General features: G+C 43.6%; 1 protein-coding gene across 1 annotated transcript in view; it reads left to right on the top strand.

Annotated features, from left to right (window-relative positions):
* Positions 1–19452, top strand: part of LOC137415474 (SEC31 homolog A, COPII component) — a 62497-nt gene that overhangs the window by 41146 nt on the left and 1899 nt on the right. Inside the window, 8 exon segments of the mRNA XM_068101066.2 lie at positions 1326–1471; positions 6976–7149; positions 7588–7755; positions 7958–8018; positions 8118–8270; positions 9923–10141; positions 10307–10365; positions 14877–15014. Of these exon segments, the coding sequence (XP_067957167.2) occupies positions 1326–1471; positions 6976–7149; positions 7588–7755; positions 7958–8018; positions 8118–8270; positions 9923–10141; positions 10307–10365; positions 14877–15014 (1118 nt within the window).

The raw sequence follows: 19452 nt of genomic DNA, 5'->3' as shown, positions 1-19452 counted from the left end.
AAAGGTGACATGACTGAAATTGCAGTAGCTCAGGCCATGCTTGAGTCTGCTCAGAAAAAGATTCAAGAGACACAGACTCGTATGGTGGAAACCAGGGAGGCGCAGAGAAAAGTGGAGAAGAAAAAGCAGACTTTGATAGAGTCCATGGTGGCTGCCAAAAAGAAGAAGTCATAGTTTTTGTTGTCGATGTTAAGACGGGTGGGCCCAAGTTCATTGGGGGTGTGTCCATGCCCATACATGTACATGTATTTGCATAAATCTTGCAGCAATAAAGCTACCGATGTTGTTCCAATGCTGAAATCTGTGCTATTACTTCCTAGTTTTTTCCTATTAAACTCCTATTTTTTGTGATCAGAATTCCTATTTTTCCTATTATTTTGTCAATCAAAGTGGCTGGGACCCCTGTGGGTGTGTCATAAGGACGAATCGATTCGATTTTGGTGAAGATATGAATATGGATTTGGATACGATAATTATTTAATTTTGAAGTGAATCTTCACTATTGAGAGATCGGGCCAAAGACGATATGTAGCACGATGTCTCAAAACGTTGTGGACGAATTATGGCAAAACTTGGTGGATGAGTTGCTTTGGTCACAAGACCAAGCCAATTAGATGTTGGTTAAGTACGGATCCAGAACCGGCCTAGCAGTGGGATACAAAATGTAAACTGTTTAGCCGAGTGGAGGTATGCACTCTACCGAGTGCCGTTCTAGTTCAGATTTGTTGCCCCTCTTTCCCTGATATTTAAAAATCCAATTGAAGTTTGTATAAATAAATAAAAACCACCTTTAGAGGCCATTTTTTCCCCGCAAGCGGGGATTGGCCTTTTTCGGGAACTGTGGTTGTTGTTGTTTTTCGGTCCCCTTTTTGAAGCAATGTTTTACGGCCGGATGCCCTTCCTGACGCCAACCCTTTTTGCCGCCTTTAACGACAAGCAGGGAATTACCAGTGAACTGGTACTCAATTTGCCGACCTCGGAAGGATGACAGGCTGAGTCAACCCCCCTGGCGTTAATTCAGCGATTGACCGGGATTCGAACCCAGGATCCTAGGATCCTAAGCCGGCACCCTAGCCACTAGCCCAACACCAGGGACTAACACCAGGGAAGTTTGTATGAACCGAGTAATTTTGTTGGGCCTCTTATCAGTATGATTTTGATGATCTCTCTGGTTATGAAAAAAAAATACACCATTTGTGGATCTCTCTGGATTTGTGGATTTGTCAATCTCTGGCAAATGTAATTTCCAAGGGTGGAACATTTTGCATCATAAAAGTTTTCAAACTGCAATGTTGAACGGACTTTGTCATTGACATTCCTTATAGATGCACTCGGCTCCCGTTTGGAGATGGAGGATGGTGGTCGGCTCTGTGCACAGGCCTGCCTCTGCTACATATGTGCTGGGAATGTCGACAAGCTGGCATCTTGCTGGAACGTCACACACAAAAGCCCAGATTCCCTGGCTCTCCAAGTAGGCCATCATAAGCGAGAGCAGTTGTGATTCATTCAGAAAGATGATGTAAATGGAGTTTTATCACTGTGAAGAAATCCTGAAAGCTGCCAGTGAATGATTATTCAGCTAATGTTGCACTTTTTTTTATCCCATGATGCGCTCTTTCCTGGATGCATTTGTGATTGCTTTTCTGTTCATGTGGAAGTAATAATTATAATTTGGCACTGAAATTTTTTGCAAAACGCATTCCTGAAAATAGAATGGCAAGAAACAAAACTAGTTAGCAGAATAGATAAGAAGCGAAACTTAAAAACAAAACCCGTTACAACAAATACCATTGTGAACACAAGGGGGCAATACAAAAGTTTGGAATGGGGTGTCATTTGGCTCCACTTTCAGATAGCAATAATTAATTTGTCAGAATCGGGTTAAAACTGGATCTACAAATGGTATTTCGACTTTTTGTGACGATTACAGCATTTGTATCATTTGCATTTTCTGACCTCTATCACACAGATCGTTCCATTGTACATTTACCACCATTTTGAATACAGCTACTGATTTATTTGTCAGTGTTGTGAAGGCATACAACAACAACAACAACAATAACAACAACAGGCATTTTAAGGCCATTTTCCCTGCTAGAGCGGGGGTTAGCCTTGCAGGCCCCATGGCAATCTTCTCCATTTTGCCCTATTTTCTGCATCTCCCCTTGTTAACCCCCTGGCCCGCATTTCTTCTTCCATCACCTTTAGCCAAGTCTTTCTTGGTCTTCCCCGTCCTCTACTTTTTTCTTCTTTCTTCTTCTTCTACTTCTTTCTTCTTCTTTCTTTGTCTTCTTCTACTTTTTTCCTCTACTTCTACTTCTTTCTTCTTCTTTCTTCGTCTTCTTCTACTTCTTTCCTCTACTTCTACTTCTTTATACATTCATTTCCTTCACTCTTCTCAACCTGTCGCTTTCATCCTTCCTCAACACATGACCAAACCATCTCGACCTGTTTCTCTTCACAGCATCCATCACAGGCTCTATTCCCATCATCTTTTGCAATTCATCATTTGTCTTCCTCTCTCTCAATGATACTCCACACATCCACCGAACCATTCACATTTCCACCCTTTCCAGCCTTTGTTGCTGCTCTACATTCATGACCCATGTCTCGCTCCCATAAATCATAACACTTCTCACACATGCAGCAATTGCAGCATACACCTTTCCCTTCAGCTTCAACGACACTCCCCTCCTCATCAGCACGCCACTCAGTTCCTGAAACTTCTTCCATGCACATCTCACTCTGGCAACCGTTGCCGAGTCTGATCTACCTTCTCCATTCAGCATGTCTCCGAGGTAGCAAAATGTTTTCACACCTTCCAGCTTCATGCCGTCTCCAAGATCCAACTCAACATTTCCTCCATCTGCAGCTCCCTCTGTGCACACCTTACACTTGAATGTAGCTGCCACACTGGTTAATGACCCTCTCAGACCACTACATTTTTGATGAACCCACTCAGCGCACATTGTACATTGAATGGAGTTCACTCCGACACCCTTCCTGCACATAGCACATGGCCACTTCCCAGTTCTTTCCACCTCACCACATGCTTTACCACTTGCCATCACCTTCGTCTTTCATATATTCACCTTCAGACCTTTAGATTCACCTTCAGACCTTCAGACCTTCAGACCTTCACCTTCAGACCTTCAGACCTTCAGACCTTCAGACCTTCAGACCTATATTCACCTTCAGATTCTCCATACATTCCTTCCACTTATTCATCTTTTCCTACAGTCCATCCATACTTTCCGCAATCAACACCAGATCATCTGCATACAACAACTCCCACGGTAAACCCTCCTTTACGTTCCGAGCCAGCACCTCCATCACAGCTACAAATAGTAGTGGACTTAGTACCGACCCCTGATGCACTCCCACCTTCACCTCAAACTCACCACTGTTCCCGTCCTTCGTCCTTACAGCTGTGTGCGCTCTCTCGTACATTGCCATCACAACTCTGATCAACCATTCCTCCACTCCTAACTTCCTCAATGCCCATGTCAATACTTCGCGTGGAACCCTATCGAATGCTTTCTCCAGATCAACAAACCCAAGAAACAACTTCTTCCTCTTCTCCATGTACTTCTCCTGCAACTGCCTCACAATAAAAAGTGTGTCTGTCGTTCCTCTTCCTGGCATGAATCCAAACTGCATTTCGTTGATCTTCACTTTCTTCCTTGTCCTCCTCTCCAACACCCTTTCCAATACCTTCATTCCATGCTCCAATAACTTTATCGCTCGATACGATGGTGTTGTGAAAGCATGTGGAATGATTTCCAGCTTTGTCTGGGATAGAGATGATATCAAGAAACATTTTTCTTTGATGTTAGTAACTTGGTAAGACTAGTCTTTCCCTTGCATCTAATAACTGCAGCTTGACAGATTGAACATAGCCAATTTTTATAGTCTGCAAATGTTGCCAAAAGTGTTAAAGAACCTGAGAGTCGTGAAAGTGAATTGGACAAGACCACATCAGTTGAGCTTCCCCTCTTTCTGCAATAGATCTGAGTCCTGGTCCCATTTGGATCCCGATGATCGGGTGAGCTTAACATGAAGGAAGCAATTTTACACATGCAAATTTGAACACCAATAGTTGTTATTTTATTCACCCGATGAAGGCTTTGGATGATAAGCATCAAGTTATGCAAAAGTCCTGTAGCTGCGGAAATAATTATCTCCTTTGTCAACACTCAGAGTAAACTACAAACAGGAAAAATATTGGATCAAAAATTTAAATGGTTTACAGAAGATTAACTATGATTGTGAGAACTTTAGAAATCACGCAAGGAGTCCTCTGCCCGAGTTTTGATGGATGATGAAAATTAGGAGAAAGATGCTCATGACATACATATGCATCAAAAAAATGTTTTTGCATAAATAAATATATATGAATGAATGATCGTTTTAAGGCCATTTTCCCCGCTAGAAGTGGGGGTTAGCCTTGCGGGCCCCATGACAATCATGGTTCCCTGTTTGAGGCAATGTTTTTATGGCCGGATGCCCTTCCTGACGCCAACCCTTGGTCACCTCTTACGATGCGCAGGGATACGGTGTACCTATTCTAAATCGGGGTACACACTGGGATCATTCATCCCAGCAAGCTGTTACTCAATTTGCTGACCTCAGAGGGATGACAGGCTGAGTCAACCCCCCTGGCGTTAATTCAACGATCGACCGGGATTCGAACCCAGGATCCTAGGATCCGAAGCCGGCACCCTGACCGCTAAGCCAACATCAGGCTTTATATATATATACATACATACATACACACACATACACACACACACACACATACACACACACACACACATACACACACATACACACACATACACACACATACACACACACATACATACACATACACACACACATACATACACACACACACACACACACACACACACACACACACACATACATACATACACACACACACACACACACACACATACACACATACATACACATACACACACACACACACACACACACACATATACACACACACATATACACACACACATATACACACACATACATACACACACATACATACACATACACACACACACACATATACACACACACATATACACACACACACACATACACACACACATACATACATACATACATATATATACTAGCAAAAGTACTCGTTATTTCACTGACGGATTTAATCAAAAGACAGAGATATTGGTGTTTCCCAATCCCCCCCCCCCCCAAACACCCCCCCCCCCCCAGACACCCCTCCCCCATTCATCCCTACATCCTCTCCCACCATCCGTTCACCCCAACCTCCCCTCACCCCAACCCCTCCTCCCACCTCCTCCCACCCCCTCAACACTGCCACGCGTCCCCTGCTGCTAGAAATATTTCCCCCACACGATATCCCTGGCTCACTCTGGTTAATTTACCCGTGTGGAGTACTTTAAACCTCAGTTGCCCAGGTTTTATAAACGCGTTTAAATAAACGCGTTGCCCAGGTAAAAGAGGCAATTGTAAAACCCTCTGCCACTACCACCAGGTGGTGCTACACGGTACACATTTACATAGAGATTTATCCTCCCCCCACACACAAAGTTGTATTTGTACCCCGAGTTTGGAGTTTGTAACTTAAAAGATGTGGCTGTGCATAAGGAACAAAGCAGACAGACAGACAGACAGAAAGGCACAGAGAGACAATATATATATTTATTTTTTTTGAAGAAAGAAAGGCGCTTCCAACTAGAAAGTAAAACTAGATGTACTCCGCAAAGTTGAGCAAAAAAGCAAGAGCAGACCCAGTCTCAGGTGGCTTTTCACCTGCTTCACAGGCCAATGGAGGCTTATCTTCCGGTCTCTCCTGTTCCCTCCTTCCTCTTGCAAGGTCTCTCTCGTTTTCCACTCCGGGTGGAATTCTCTGCTCTGGACGTCCCACCCATGGGGACGGTGCCTATAAAAATAATTGCAGGATGGCACTTCTGTTGCCACAGCACCTTATGCCACCATGGCTGACACACAATGCCCAGACAGATCGTGATGACCAGACAGTTGTGTTGCTCCCATGAGAAATTCTCACCTACTAGGCCTGCCTCACACAGGTGTTCTCACCTACCAGCCCCACCTACCACATGATGTGTTCACACCCACAAATTAAGGTCTAACCTGTCTATAAATTACATATTCTGCCTCAGTGTCACATGCAAGTAACAACTTAACCTGACAGGTCACTGTTACAGTGTTACATGGCAATCTAAATGCTACTTGAAACACACAGGCCATTCTACACTTGCCATGGTCTAGCTATGGATCCCCCCCTCTATATATATTGTTAAGCCACGGAATCCATGGCCATGTCAAAACGACCACAACTGCCAACCAATTCCATGATCCCGAATAAGTTCCCGGACCTGTTTGCAATGTTGCAATGATCGTAGGACCACGGAGTTAGCTGGGTGAAGCACCAATAGATTCCCGTGACCTACATAATTTGACCGAGAAAACCGTTGGTCACGAGCATGGTCTAAAGCGGTTTAAACAGCTCTTATCATTAAACTACCATTTGCTCGTTGCCAGGTTTTGCGAGCACTTCTTTTGTTTCTGAAAAGGACAGATTTTGGGAAAACAACATAAAACATAGCTAAAGGTTTGGTGGGGGCCAGAAAAAAAAAGGATGGCAGAGAAGACAAACCATCTATCTATCTATTACATACACAACGCATATCTATTGCACGAATAGTACATCACGCTTATATTAAACAAATACTGTACTAAGAAATAACCAACGTTATATAAAACAGTTTTGTCCCACAAGGGCTATTTATACTGTATATCGAAATGGGGGAGAGTGGGCTTTTCTGAAAGGAAGAAAATGTTGCATTATTAAAAAGAAAGTTCTGACTCATAATCACCCCCATTCATTAAAAAAAAATCGATGTTTGTGTGTCTCTGCCCCTTGTCCCATCTCATTTTTAAACCTCTCAGGATCTGGTGGAGAAAGTGATAATTCTCCAAAAGTCACTTGAATTCCTCTATGGATCTGGAGGGGTTGTGGAAGGATTTTCTATGGCTGAGAAGCTTGCTCGCTATGCAGGCTTATTGGCAGCTCAAGGACAGCTTAGCGCAGCCATGGACTACTTACCAGAAACCCTGAATGAGGTACTTCTTGGGCGTGTGTGTACAGATTTTACATTGGGTACCCAAAGTGTTACAAAGTTAGCTTCCATGTTATTAACAACACGGTCACTAAAATGAAAATCCAAAAAATGGCGACCTTTTGCTGATACAGTCGTTGAAAAACATGTGTGAAATGCCCCCATGTACTGTGTGATGCTACATTTTGCCCACATGTTTTGTTACAGCATTAGATTGTAAACAAATCACTTTGGCAGCTTCAGCTTTGTGTCACTTTTCTTTTGCTGATTCAATTTTTTTCTGCAAGAAGTCAAAATATACAATTGTGAATGGGAATAAAATTGGAATGTATTGTTACCAGTTTATTTTGTATGTTGTGGTTTCTTTTCTGAAACGCATCCCTATTACTTAGCTGCTGCTCAAGAGTTCATTTTGTGTTTTTTGAAAAAACAATTTTGACAGCCCTCAATTTTGGAGCTGCGTGACCGGCTGTTTCATGCGCAAGGAGAAGCGGTAGCTGGGCAGCCTACCCCACCTTTTCCGTTTCCACACTTTGAGGTATCCAGAAGAAAAACATACCAGGCTGGTTCCACACACCCTGCACAGCAGGAAAGGCCAAACATGTACCAGGTACAGAAGGTGTGGTCTTGTGTCTCGTTTTTTTTTTGTTTGTTTTTCCATAAGCACAGATGACCTTCATCCTTCAATATATATAGCCTGTTTTTTTTTTTGTTTTTTTTTAAACATATTTTGTCTTTTGCAGACACCTGCAGCTCCATGCAGCATTCAGACTTCAACTTCCAGTGTTTCTTCACCCCTTTTTGTTCCACAGTTGCCAAGAAACGTCGGCCCGACACCAATGCAGCAACCACCCTTTCCAAGCACTCCTCAAGGTGAACTGATGTCAATACGGGACAGAATATTGATTTTCATTTGTGTTTTTCCCACATGAAGAAGGTAAAGTTTTATATTTTCCTTTCTTCTCTTGCCAGGCTCAACCATGCCAACACCACCTCCTGCGAACTTCTTCATCCCTCAGCCACCTGCAGCTGCTCATCCACCATCGATCCCGCCAGTGCAATCCGGGGTCAACATGTACTCACGGGGAGCCACTATTGGCTACTCCCATCAATCCAATATGCCAGGTGATTTTTTTTTCTTTTCTCTTTTACCACATGCTATCTTTTGTTTGTTTCTTGGTAGTGAAATAAATAGCAAGTTGCGGTGTTACCTTGCATGATATATAACAAATTTTGAGGTTCATCTGAGTTTTTCGTTTACATTGCTTTCTTCTGTTTCCATTTTATGAAGTCTTCTTCCCCACTACTTACAAGCTGGAACTTTTCCAGACACTGCACTTCCCTTAGAACTTTGTAAAAGGGTTCATTTACATATTAAGTATGCATAATGGCACCTATCCCCATCTGTGTTACATTTATTGTGGGGAGGGGGAGGGGGTTAGAGATTGTCTTAGACCACATAGAACTGTGTAGAGTAGCGTGGTCCATGTGCGAGTAGGTAGCCAATCTCAATGTAATTTGGGATATGTCAGCTTAAGGATTGTCTGTTTGGATGTGCACCATATGGAAGGTGGTGCTTTCTAATAAATAGTGAGGGATTAAGTGAAATACATGTGTGTACAAACCTTCCTGTACACATCTACTGGGTGCACCGGGTGACGATTCTAAGAGCAGAGAAGAGCGAGGCAGATGGCAATGGGACTCTGCCAGGCAAGGAGAGAGGGGGACGGAGCAATGATCGTCTCATGAAAAGGATGGAGCGAGACGAAAAGGATGGAGCCCAATGCCTCGAGGGGCAGAAGGTTGTCAAGGGAGACAAGCGAGGAGCTGACAAAAGGTGCAAGAGGATTGCACTGGTTCTGAGGAGAAGAGGGAGGAGCTGATAACGGTGGGCAGGGATTGCGAGAGATCTGAGGAGGGAGAGGAGCCTGTATTGGGTGGGTTCGGTGTGCTGGATAGATCGCTGTTACTGAGGGAGATCTGAGGAGAATTGGGAGTAAAGAGAGCTTAAAGGAGGTTGTCCTGCCTGCCTGTCTTTGCCCTGTGCATGTGATCATCTGCCTGCTTGCCTGTTCATCGTCCTGATCGTCTTCTCGTCACCTCTTCCATTGTCCTACCCATCACCACCTCATCACCTGCTCCACGCCCATCCTCCCTTTCCCCATTACCACCAGAGAGAGACAAGTCACCCGGTTTCATCCCTTTCCCCTGTCTGTGCTTGTGTCCGGTATGAGGTGCCTTAGATTGATTTTACTTCAATGTAAATAGTTACTTATTGATTAACCTTTCATCGCGCCATCAAATTCCCCCGTCGAGTCAATGTTCTCCAGTTATTTTGTTGTGTTTAAGAAATAAACCCATTTGGTTTTAAAAGCTTTAAGGAGCCTCGTGTCTTTTCTCAGGTCTGAGTGAGCATAATATCGCCATAAATTGAACATAGTCTGAGGGAGTTGATGCCTGTTTGGTCCATCTGTTCGTAGGTGGTGTTAATCGCCCTGAACATGACAGTATGCAAAATGGCACCTATTCCCCTCACCCCCTCCCCCTGCCCTTTTGCTTCCCTAATGCATACGGAATATTTAAATGACCCTTATGAAATACATTTTGTGTCTCCTTGATTCATATTAATATATGTCATCTAACTATGATTTCCAAGCATTTGACACAGACTTGTGAAAGGTGCCTGTGATTTGCTTCCCTAAAAGATAACAAAACTAACTTGTACTCGTACACATAATGCACGTGGCAAATTTTAACATCTTCTCCCTTCTTTCCAGCATTTAGCCAGCCTGCAAACATTCCTCAGGGCACTATGGCTTACCCTCTTGCTCCTGCCTCCATCCTTCCTTCTTCAGCTACCTCTGGCTATCCAGGCCTTAACCTTCAAGGCTTCAGCCCTTCCCCTTTCCCCACAAACAACCCTCCGCCCACTTCTCTATCCGGACCCCAAGTTTTTACTCCAGGGGCTCCGGTACCATGTTGCCCCCCTCCAACAGGTAACTGGATAACTGACTATGATTCTGCATTGTTATTGCACGACACACTTATGCAGTAGTGTGGTGAGTTCACGTGTTTGTTCAGATATATGAATAGATATTTTTCCTTAATGATGGATGGGAAAAGGCTGTATGATGTGCGACAATAAAATGCCATGCCTGCAGGGCTGCGAGATGGCTGGAATGACCCACCTTCGTTACATCCTGGCAAAAGGCGCAATAAGGTTAGAGCAAAGTAATGACTCTCCAGCCAAACATTATTTTGCTGCTTGTTTGTTTTAGTTTGCCTTTGGTCCTTTGATTCCTGATGATCACACCACCAATGGCTCTTCTTCTCGCTTTTGTTTACACCACGGCAGCCTTTTAACAGTTTGTGGCCACCTTTTATATCATGCAATACTGCAAACCAACTGTCATTGGCTCCTGCTTTTCCATTCTAGGTTTCAACTTACTTCAAAAGATGTTTGTGAAGCGATTTTGGGTTTAATCATTATGAATCAACACATATAGAGGTTTTGATACCCCGCTGTGTGGAACTGCTTGTGGCTTTTTCCCCCATATAGATTGAGGTGTAGCGAGAGTATGTCTGCACCAGGTTTTCCTCGGCTGCAGCATCGTGCCTCAAGCCTGCATATTTGTAGGGTGATGCTTTCCTGTCACCCCTCCAGATGGTCCTTCACATCGCTAGCTGTCTTAGATATTAGTGGGGTCACTGTTCCCTGACTTGTGAACTTTATTCCACCATTTCCAGCATGTATATTATATGATCTTGTAATGGAGACTGGTTTTGCCCTAAGGGGTCAGACCAGGTCCCGCCAGAGGTAAACTCCACAGAATGCCCTAGTGAGAGATGCGACTCTGCTGGCACTAGGCTACACAGCACAGGGCAATTGTGATTATTTGATTCCGTTTGTGCACCAATACTTTGATGCACTTATATTTCCAAACAATAGTTAAATGACACTGGAGGTACATACCTGACATACCTCCACCAGACTGAACAGTTTGTTTTATATCCCACTGATAGGCCGGGTCTGGATTCGGACCTGAACCAAATCAAATCGATTCGGTCTTGTAACACAACCAACGTGTCCACCAAGTTTCGTCCAAATCTGTCCATAAGTTTTTGAGATATCGTGCTACATGTCGGTTTTAGCCCTCTCGATCAATAGTGAATAATCACTTAAAAACATTCTCTGCTCCTGATCCGGCTTTGAATCTTCACCAAAATTGAATAAATTCTTCCTTGTCACACACCCAACCTCTCCACCAAGTTCTGTCCGAATCCGTCCAAATCTTTGAGATATCCTGCTTTCTATCATTTTTCGCCCCACCTCCCAATGGTGAAGAATCACTTAAAAAATTATACTAACCGGATCCAAATCTGGTTCTTCACCAAAATTTCATCATTTCTTCCTGTCACATACGCTACCTCTCCACCAAATTTCGTCTGAATCCGTCCACAACTTTTTGAGATATCGTGTTCACAGACAGGCAAACAAACACACAGACAGACAGGGGTGAAAACATAACCTCCATCCATCTTCGGTGGTGGAGGTAATAATCAGGTGAACAGTCAGCCATTAAACACAGCACAGAGCTTATCAATAGGTTAAAACAGCTAATCAAGAATATTGTCGTGCGACTCCGGTTAACACCAGAAGGTCGTGGATAGGCCTAAACGGTTTATTCGGAGGCAACAACCAAACACGGATTTTACTATGTCGCACGGGAGGAAGAATGAAAATGGAAGCTGCGCAAAAAGCTTACCTTGTGCGCCGACCGCAGCTTCGATCCTGCAAGGAAATTAATTCAACCGGGCACAGGTTTAACAGGGGATGGAGAAATAATACAAGGGTTTATTGCAAAGAAAATCGGGACAGGGAAAAGCACGGTAATACATATCCTAATCGGGACGTCCCCACACACAGATATCAGAAACGAGACACAGGAATATGAATTAATAAAAAGAAAAACGTCTGTTATGTAATTGTAAAATGTTCTGCGGATGTGGCCTTATCTAGTCTATCGTCTTGCGTCCCCAAGCTCCGCCGCACACCATGAGGCCCCTCGCTCCAGCACCACAGCAACGCGAAGGCCCGAGCCAATGCCCACTCCGTTCGCACACGAGGCCCCAAAGCAGGAAAAGCACCGCGTGTCCAACGCAGGCTAGCGGCTCCAAGCGAGGTCGATCTTCGCACATGATCGGCCTGCCACGTCCCAGTCAGCTCTCCCGAAGCAAACGTGCAAGAAGCAAGCGAACTCCACTCGGGCTATGACTCATGCAACTCGGGCTGCGCAAGACGAAGAAGAGACAAGAGAAAATGTCCAAGCACCAAGAGAGCAAATGGCGTTCGGGGCGCCCTTAAATAACCTTTTCGGTGACGTCAGCCTTAGCGCGCTACCAACCAGCAACTTCCACCGAACCTTCCAGCTTTGCGCCTCTCGCACTCGTTGGCTGGAGGTTCGCGCCCAGCGCGCCGACCAATCACAGGACTGTAGCGTGGTGATAGCACGTAGCGTGTAGCGTGGTGATAGCTCGTAGGTGCAGCTGGTGATAGCGCGTGGCACTCGATGTGGTTAGGCCTGTCGGAGGTGTAATTGGTGGCGGCCGTCATCGGCGGTGCCCCGGTCTAGTTTCCTTGCCTTTTCGTCTTTCAAAGTTACTGTCAGGGAAGGGAGCCATTTAATGTTGCACTAAGGAGATCCTAACTAAGTGTCTACAGGTGTGCATTGCCATATGGGACAAAGGTTTGGCTGACTAGGTGAGACGTACAGGGGCTTTATTCTTTAATCCCTACGCTACTTATCACTCGAACATCCTGGTATGCTCACAAGTATACTCTTACCCGACAAAACGCCTAAACACACAGAACTTATTACAAGGTAGATTCCTTACCGCGACAGATGAAGCACCTACCTACACAGATCTATCTGGCTTCTACATATCACTACCCCACCCGACATAACAATATGTTAACCCAGGAAGCTGCAATTAACAGATTAAAACAAGTGTTTTCAATGTCACAATATGACACAAAACAGGATTAGTTAAATGCAATAAAAATAGGAACACGGGTCCTGAAGCTCACCTGGATCAGGAGCAACAACAGTCACTCAAACCCCCCACAGAGCCCCTCAGACCCTGCTAGTTTTTAATGCCGTGAACAGACCCCCTAAATGAGCGCAGATTTTGATGGTCAATACACCTTCGTTAGGCATCAGATATGAGGCTTGTGGCCAAGTATCATCAAAATCTTATATGTAGTTTAGGAGAAGAGAGCAAATAACTATTTTGGGGAGGTCAAAACACCCCGTAGACCCCCAAAATGAGCGCAGATGTTGATTCAGTCAATGCACCTTTGTTAGGCATCAGATATGAAGCTTGTGGTCAAGTTTCACCAAAATGTGTGTGTAGTTTTGAAGAAAAGAGCAAATACCTATGTTGGGGGGTCAAACACCACTCCCCAGCTCCCCCCCCCCCCACCCTCCCCCACCTTCTCCCCCTTGATTCCCACAATGAGCACAGATTTTGATGCGGTCAATATATCTTTATTGGATGTCTTTGCAACATCTTTTTTTTGCACCATCCTGTAGTTTGCACCATCCTATAGTTTGCACCATCCTATAATTTGCACCATCTTATAGTTTGCACCATCCTATAGTTTGCAACATCTTATAGGTTGCACCATCCTATAGTTTGCACCATCCTATAGTTTGCACCATCCTATAGTTTGCAACATCCCATAGTTTGCAACATCGTTTCATTTTTAGCAAACCTGCAACGACGTTCCGGGGAGCTTATGTGATGGCGCGTCGTCAGTCCGTATACACTTGCAACTTCTTCTCCGAAACCACTGATGGGATTGTGACGAAACGTGACACAAATGATATTTGGTATGTTGTGACTGAAGTTTCTTCACGGCATTAAGAAAGATCGGGGTCAAATTGGATCCAGGTTTGACCCCCCAAAATAGGAATTTCCTTTTTCATCCGGAACTACACACACTATTTCGATGAAACTTGACCACGACCTTCATCACCTGTGATGTACCAAAGTTTGTTTATGGAGTTTTTTTTAAATCGGGCCCCGAGGGGTCTACTGGGGCGGGGGGGGGGGGTCAGGGGTCCCCCCCCAAAAATAGGTATTTGCTTTTTTCTCAGAAGCTACACACAATTACGATGAAACTTGACCACAACCTTCACCACCCACGATGTACCAAAGTTCACGGCATTAAAAAAATCCGGGTCTATGGTAGTCATTGGGGAGTGGGGGGGGGGGGAGCGGGGGTCCCCCCCCCCCCCCAAAATAGTTTTTTTTTGTTTTGTTTTTTTGTTTACCGTCCTATGATTACGTCAGTATGATTGTACAGGCTGCCCTGTCTTCTAGAGCAACCATTGAAATTGGTTAAAAATGCAATGATACGGTTTAAAATACCTTTCGTCAGTGAAGTATACTGCTTTATTCTACCAGGTGAGTGCCCAGGGGTATTACCCCTATGTTTCATACAATGCTATAGGAATGACCATTACTGTTCAATAAATGATTAGATTTGTGAGGAACAGACATGAAAGAACTATGCGTGTGTGCACGTGTTCGTTCGTTCTTTCGTGAATACAGTATCAGAACCAAAATAAAAAGTTTTACTTCAATGTAATTTATTGATGACTCCTCCTTCCTTGTACTCAGCATCCATCGTGATGTCAGCTTTCAACTTTTCATTTTTGCCCTCAGCTGCCCAGCAACTTCACTCCTCCAGCCCCCTTCATGACCCCATTGCCAATGGAGTCACAAAGTTTGCAAGCTCAATCCAGGGTACCCCATGAGCCAAGCCAGACCCCACCTGGTGCTCCTGCTGAGCCTTTTATGCAGGTGAATTGGTGTGTTAGCACCTTTAAATCTTGCTTTGGCTAGCTGGGAAACTGAATAAGCATGTGGTGATGTAATATAAGACACCCGTATTTTTACGCAAATAACACAGCCCCTGGTATACCCAGCACTTGGGGGTTCGGCGGAGAGTGGGTAAATCTGGTAAAACCTCCCTTTGGACTCTGTCTGTGCTTGAGTGCTTAAGCCACTTGGCAAGTGCTCTACAATAAACTTGATAACTGAAAGCACTCCCCACCTGCCGACTCCAAGCAGTTTCAAAATAACATGGAAGACAAGGACTTTGTGGGCTTTACCGAAGCCAATTTACTAGTTCCTTAAATAGCTTTGGAGATATATATATATATATATATATATATATATATATATATATATATATATATATATATATATATTAGTAGGGGATACATACATACATACATACATACATACATATACTAGCCGAATGCTCCCGGCGTTGCCCGGGTTCTTTTTGAATGAATTTACTACTATGATTCAGCTTTTACTCGCGGCCGTAGAAGATTGACTACGTACTATAATTCAGCTCAGCTTTTAATTGCGAAATGGGCCCAGCCCGGCCAACTCGGCCTCGACCGGCCTCGCCAACTAGCCTATAACCTTCCCCGGGCCCGTCCCGACATTTTTTGTTTCAGAGGTTTCCTCCTATCTTTCACCGTTCAGGAGATTAGTGCCTGCAGACAAACAAACAAATAAAAACTTTCTTTTATAATATAGAGATAAAAATTATATCTATATTATAATAGCCGTAGATGATTCTGTCTGTCTGTCTGTCTGTCTATCTGTTGGGTGTCTGTCCGGGGTGTGGCTTACTCGGTTTGCAGAGTAGCTCCACCCATAGCTCCACCCATTCTGGGAGTGGCTATAAACAAATATCCACCATTTTATTAACTCGCATAGCTTTGAGTCCTGTTTTGTAGGCCCGTGGTGTCTTGCTCTCCCCCAGTTTTATTTCAAATCAAATTCGATAAATCATTTCATTTTTCACAGTCGCTAACATAGTTTTAGACTCGGTTGAAAAAAAACGGGAAGAAAATCCGATGAAAGTTGCCGTTTATAGAACGAAATGAATTCTCAAAGGCCTGTAACTTCAAGGCCATTGAGTCTCTCTCACGCCTTTATCTCCAATCTAACTCACCATATGATTTCATTTTTATCGATGGTTTTACTTTTAGACTCGGTGTCAGCAATAATTGAGAACAATCCACACACGCGGGAAAATGCAGAGATATATTTTTTAAAATCGCGTCATGGTGTATCATACATCGCCCAACATGACACCGCTATTAAAAATTCGCTTTTGCTTTTCCGTTATGATATATTACTATTTCGTTTGATGATAGTCGTCACAAAAACGTCAACAATGATGCCGACATATATTTCTTCGTTTTTATTTCATTCAACATATTAGCCGGAAGTAAAATATGTTTCAGGAAATTACCGAGAGATATTTCTTCGTTTTTTTTATTAGTTATGTGCGCATACACTTTAAATAGGTTTATTTGAAATCTTTAATTTTCCACAAACATTCCACACACGCGGGAAAATGCAGAGATATATTTTTTAAAATCGCGTCATGGTGTATCATACACCGCCCAACATGACACCGACGGCAATGTGTCGATATCTATTTTAAATTCGATATATCATTTCATTTTTCACAGTCGCTAACATAGTTTTAGACTCGGTTGAAAAAAAACGAGAAGAAAATCCGATGAAAGTTGCCGTTTATAGAACGAAATGAATTCTCAAATGCCTGTAACTTCAAGGCCATTGAGTCTCTCTCACGCCTTTATCTCCAATCTAACTCACCATATGATTTCATTTTTATCGATGGTTTTAGAGTCGGTGTCAGCAATAATTGAGAACATTCCACACACGCGGGAAAATGCAGATATATTTTTTAAAATCGCGTCATGGTGTATCATACACCGCCTAACATGACACCGACGGCAACGTGTGGATACATATTAAAAATTCGATATATCATTTCATTTTTCACAGTCGCTAACATAGTTTTCGACTCGGTTGAAAAAAAACGGGAAGGAAATCCAATGAAAGTTGCCGTTTATAGAACGAAATGAATTCTCAAACGCCTGTAACTTCAACTTCAAGGCCATTGAGTCTCTCTCACGCCTTTATCTCCAATCTAACTCACCATATGATTTCATTTTTATCGATGGTTTTGGACTCGGTGTCAGCAATAATTGAGAACATTGCACACACGCGGGAAAATGCAGAGATATATTTTTAAAAATCGCGTCATGGTGTATCATACACCGCCCAACATGACACCGACGGCAACGTGTCGATATATATTAAAAATTCGCTTTTGCTTTTCCGTTAAGATATATTACTTTTTCGTTTGATGACAGTCGTCACAAAAACGTCAACAATGATGCCGACATATATTTCTTCGTTTTTATTTAATTCAACATTATTAGCCGGAAGTAAAATATGTTTCAGGAAATTACCGAGAGATATTTCTTCGTTTTTTAAAATTAGTTATGTGCGAATACACTTTAAATAGGTTTATTTGAAATCTTTAATTTTCCACAATATAATTTACTTGCCATTTATCATTTGATGATTACGAGACAAATTCCTCTTGAGGATCGTGACAATTCATGCGCTGCGTGGAAACTTCTATTTCCAAAATGAATGAGACGATCGATGAAGAACGCAGACTTGAACAGGATGCAGCAAGAAAACGAATGAGACGGGCGAACGAGTCCATCGACGAACGTCAATGCAAACTTGCGGGGTCACCCGTGGGAATCCCACGGGCATGGATGTGTGTGACATTTCGACATATTGAGTTAGATGCTGCACATTCATTTTTACAAAATGGTTACTGGCAAGTCATCAGATCCAGAAATGGTGTAAAAACCACCGTTTAGAGGCCATTTTTCCCCGCAAAGCGGGGGTTGGCCTTTTCGGGGACCGTGGTAGTTGTTGTTTTTTTGTCCCCTTTTTGAAGCAATGTTTTACGGCCGGATGCCCTTCCTGACGCCAACCCTTTTTGCCGCCTTCAACGACAAACAGGGAATTACCAGTGAACTGGTACTCAATTAGCCGACCTCGGAAGGATGACAGGCTGAGTCAACCCCCCTGGCATTAATTCGGCGATCGACCGAGATTCGAACCCAGGATCCTAAGCCGGCACCCTAGCCGCTAGCCCAACACCAGAAATGGTGTCATGAACACAATTTATTTACGCACAAGCACAAAAGCAAGACGGGCCGATTTCCGATTCCGACGGGCCGACGGGCGAGACGGGCCGATTTCCGATTCCGACGGGCCGATTTGGAGCAAGAAAAAGAACGAGACGGGAGAAAAAGGAGAGAAACGAGACGGGGAAAGCCGATTGGAGAGGCGAGTGAGGCGCGATTGGAGAGGAGTGTGAGGCGCGATTGGAGAGGAGTGTGAGTCACGATTGGAGAGGAGTGTGAGGCGTGATTGGAGAGGAGTGTGAGGCACGATTGGAGAGGAGTGATTGGAGGGGAGTGTGAGGCACGATTGGAGAGGAGTGTGAGGCACGATTGGAGAGGAGTGTGAGGCGCGATTGGAGAGGAGTGTGAGGCGCGATTGGAGAGGAGTGTGAGGCGCGATTGGAGAGGCGTGTGAAGGATTGCAGAGGAGAGGAGTGTGAGGGATTGGAGAGGTGAGGGATTGGAAAGGAGAGGGATGTGAGGGTTTGGAGAGGAGAGGAGTGCTAGGTGGAGAGAGGAGAGTGTCAGGTGGAGAGGAGTGAGGGGTCACATATTATGTGAAATAACTAAATTCACACCATTTCTGGATCTGATGACTTGCCAGTAACCATTTTGTAAAAATGAATGTGCAGCATATAACTCAATATGTCGAAATGTCACACACATCCATGCCCGTGGGATTCCCACGGGTGACCCCGCTAGTATATATATATATATATATATATATATATATATATATATATATATATATATATATATATATATATATATATATATATATATATATATATATATATATATATATATATTCCAATTAAACTTGCAAAAAAAAAAGTGCCTCTTTTTGTATCTCCTTGATAATTTAACTTGACCCCCTCTGGTTGGCACACACCATATGGTGAGTGAAATACCCTATAACCCACACACGAGTATACACCACAGTTAGAATTATTGGAACTAATTTAACGTGTAGCCCGTGGGTTATTTGCGTGAAAATACGGTAATCATTTAAGAGCATTGCTATTGGCTGTTGCACTTTCCTTTGCTATGGTGATACAAGAGAGCAACCATATTGGATCGGGCCAACACCTTCTCCACTCTTGTCAAACCATTGAGAACAGTTTATTCAGCCACCTGATATTGCCTTTTTTCCCCTTTTCTTTCTGTTTTTCCTCTTCCACCCAACTTTCCCC

Source organism: Myxine glutinosa, chromosome 4 (genome assembly GCF_964187855.1).
Source record: "Myxine glutinosa chromosome 4, kmMyxGlut1.1, whole genome shotgun sequence".
NCBI lineage: Eukaryota > Metazoa > Chordata > Myxini > Myxiniformes > Myxinidae > Myxine > Myxine glutinosa.
Note: the sequence above shows the minus strand (reverse complement) of the source record. Positions and strands in the feature narration are given on the sequence as shown.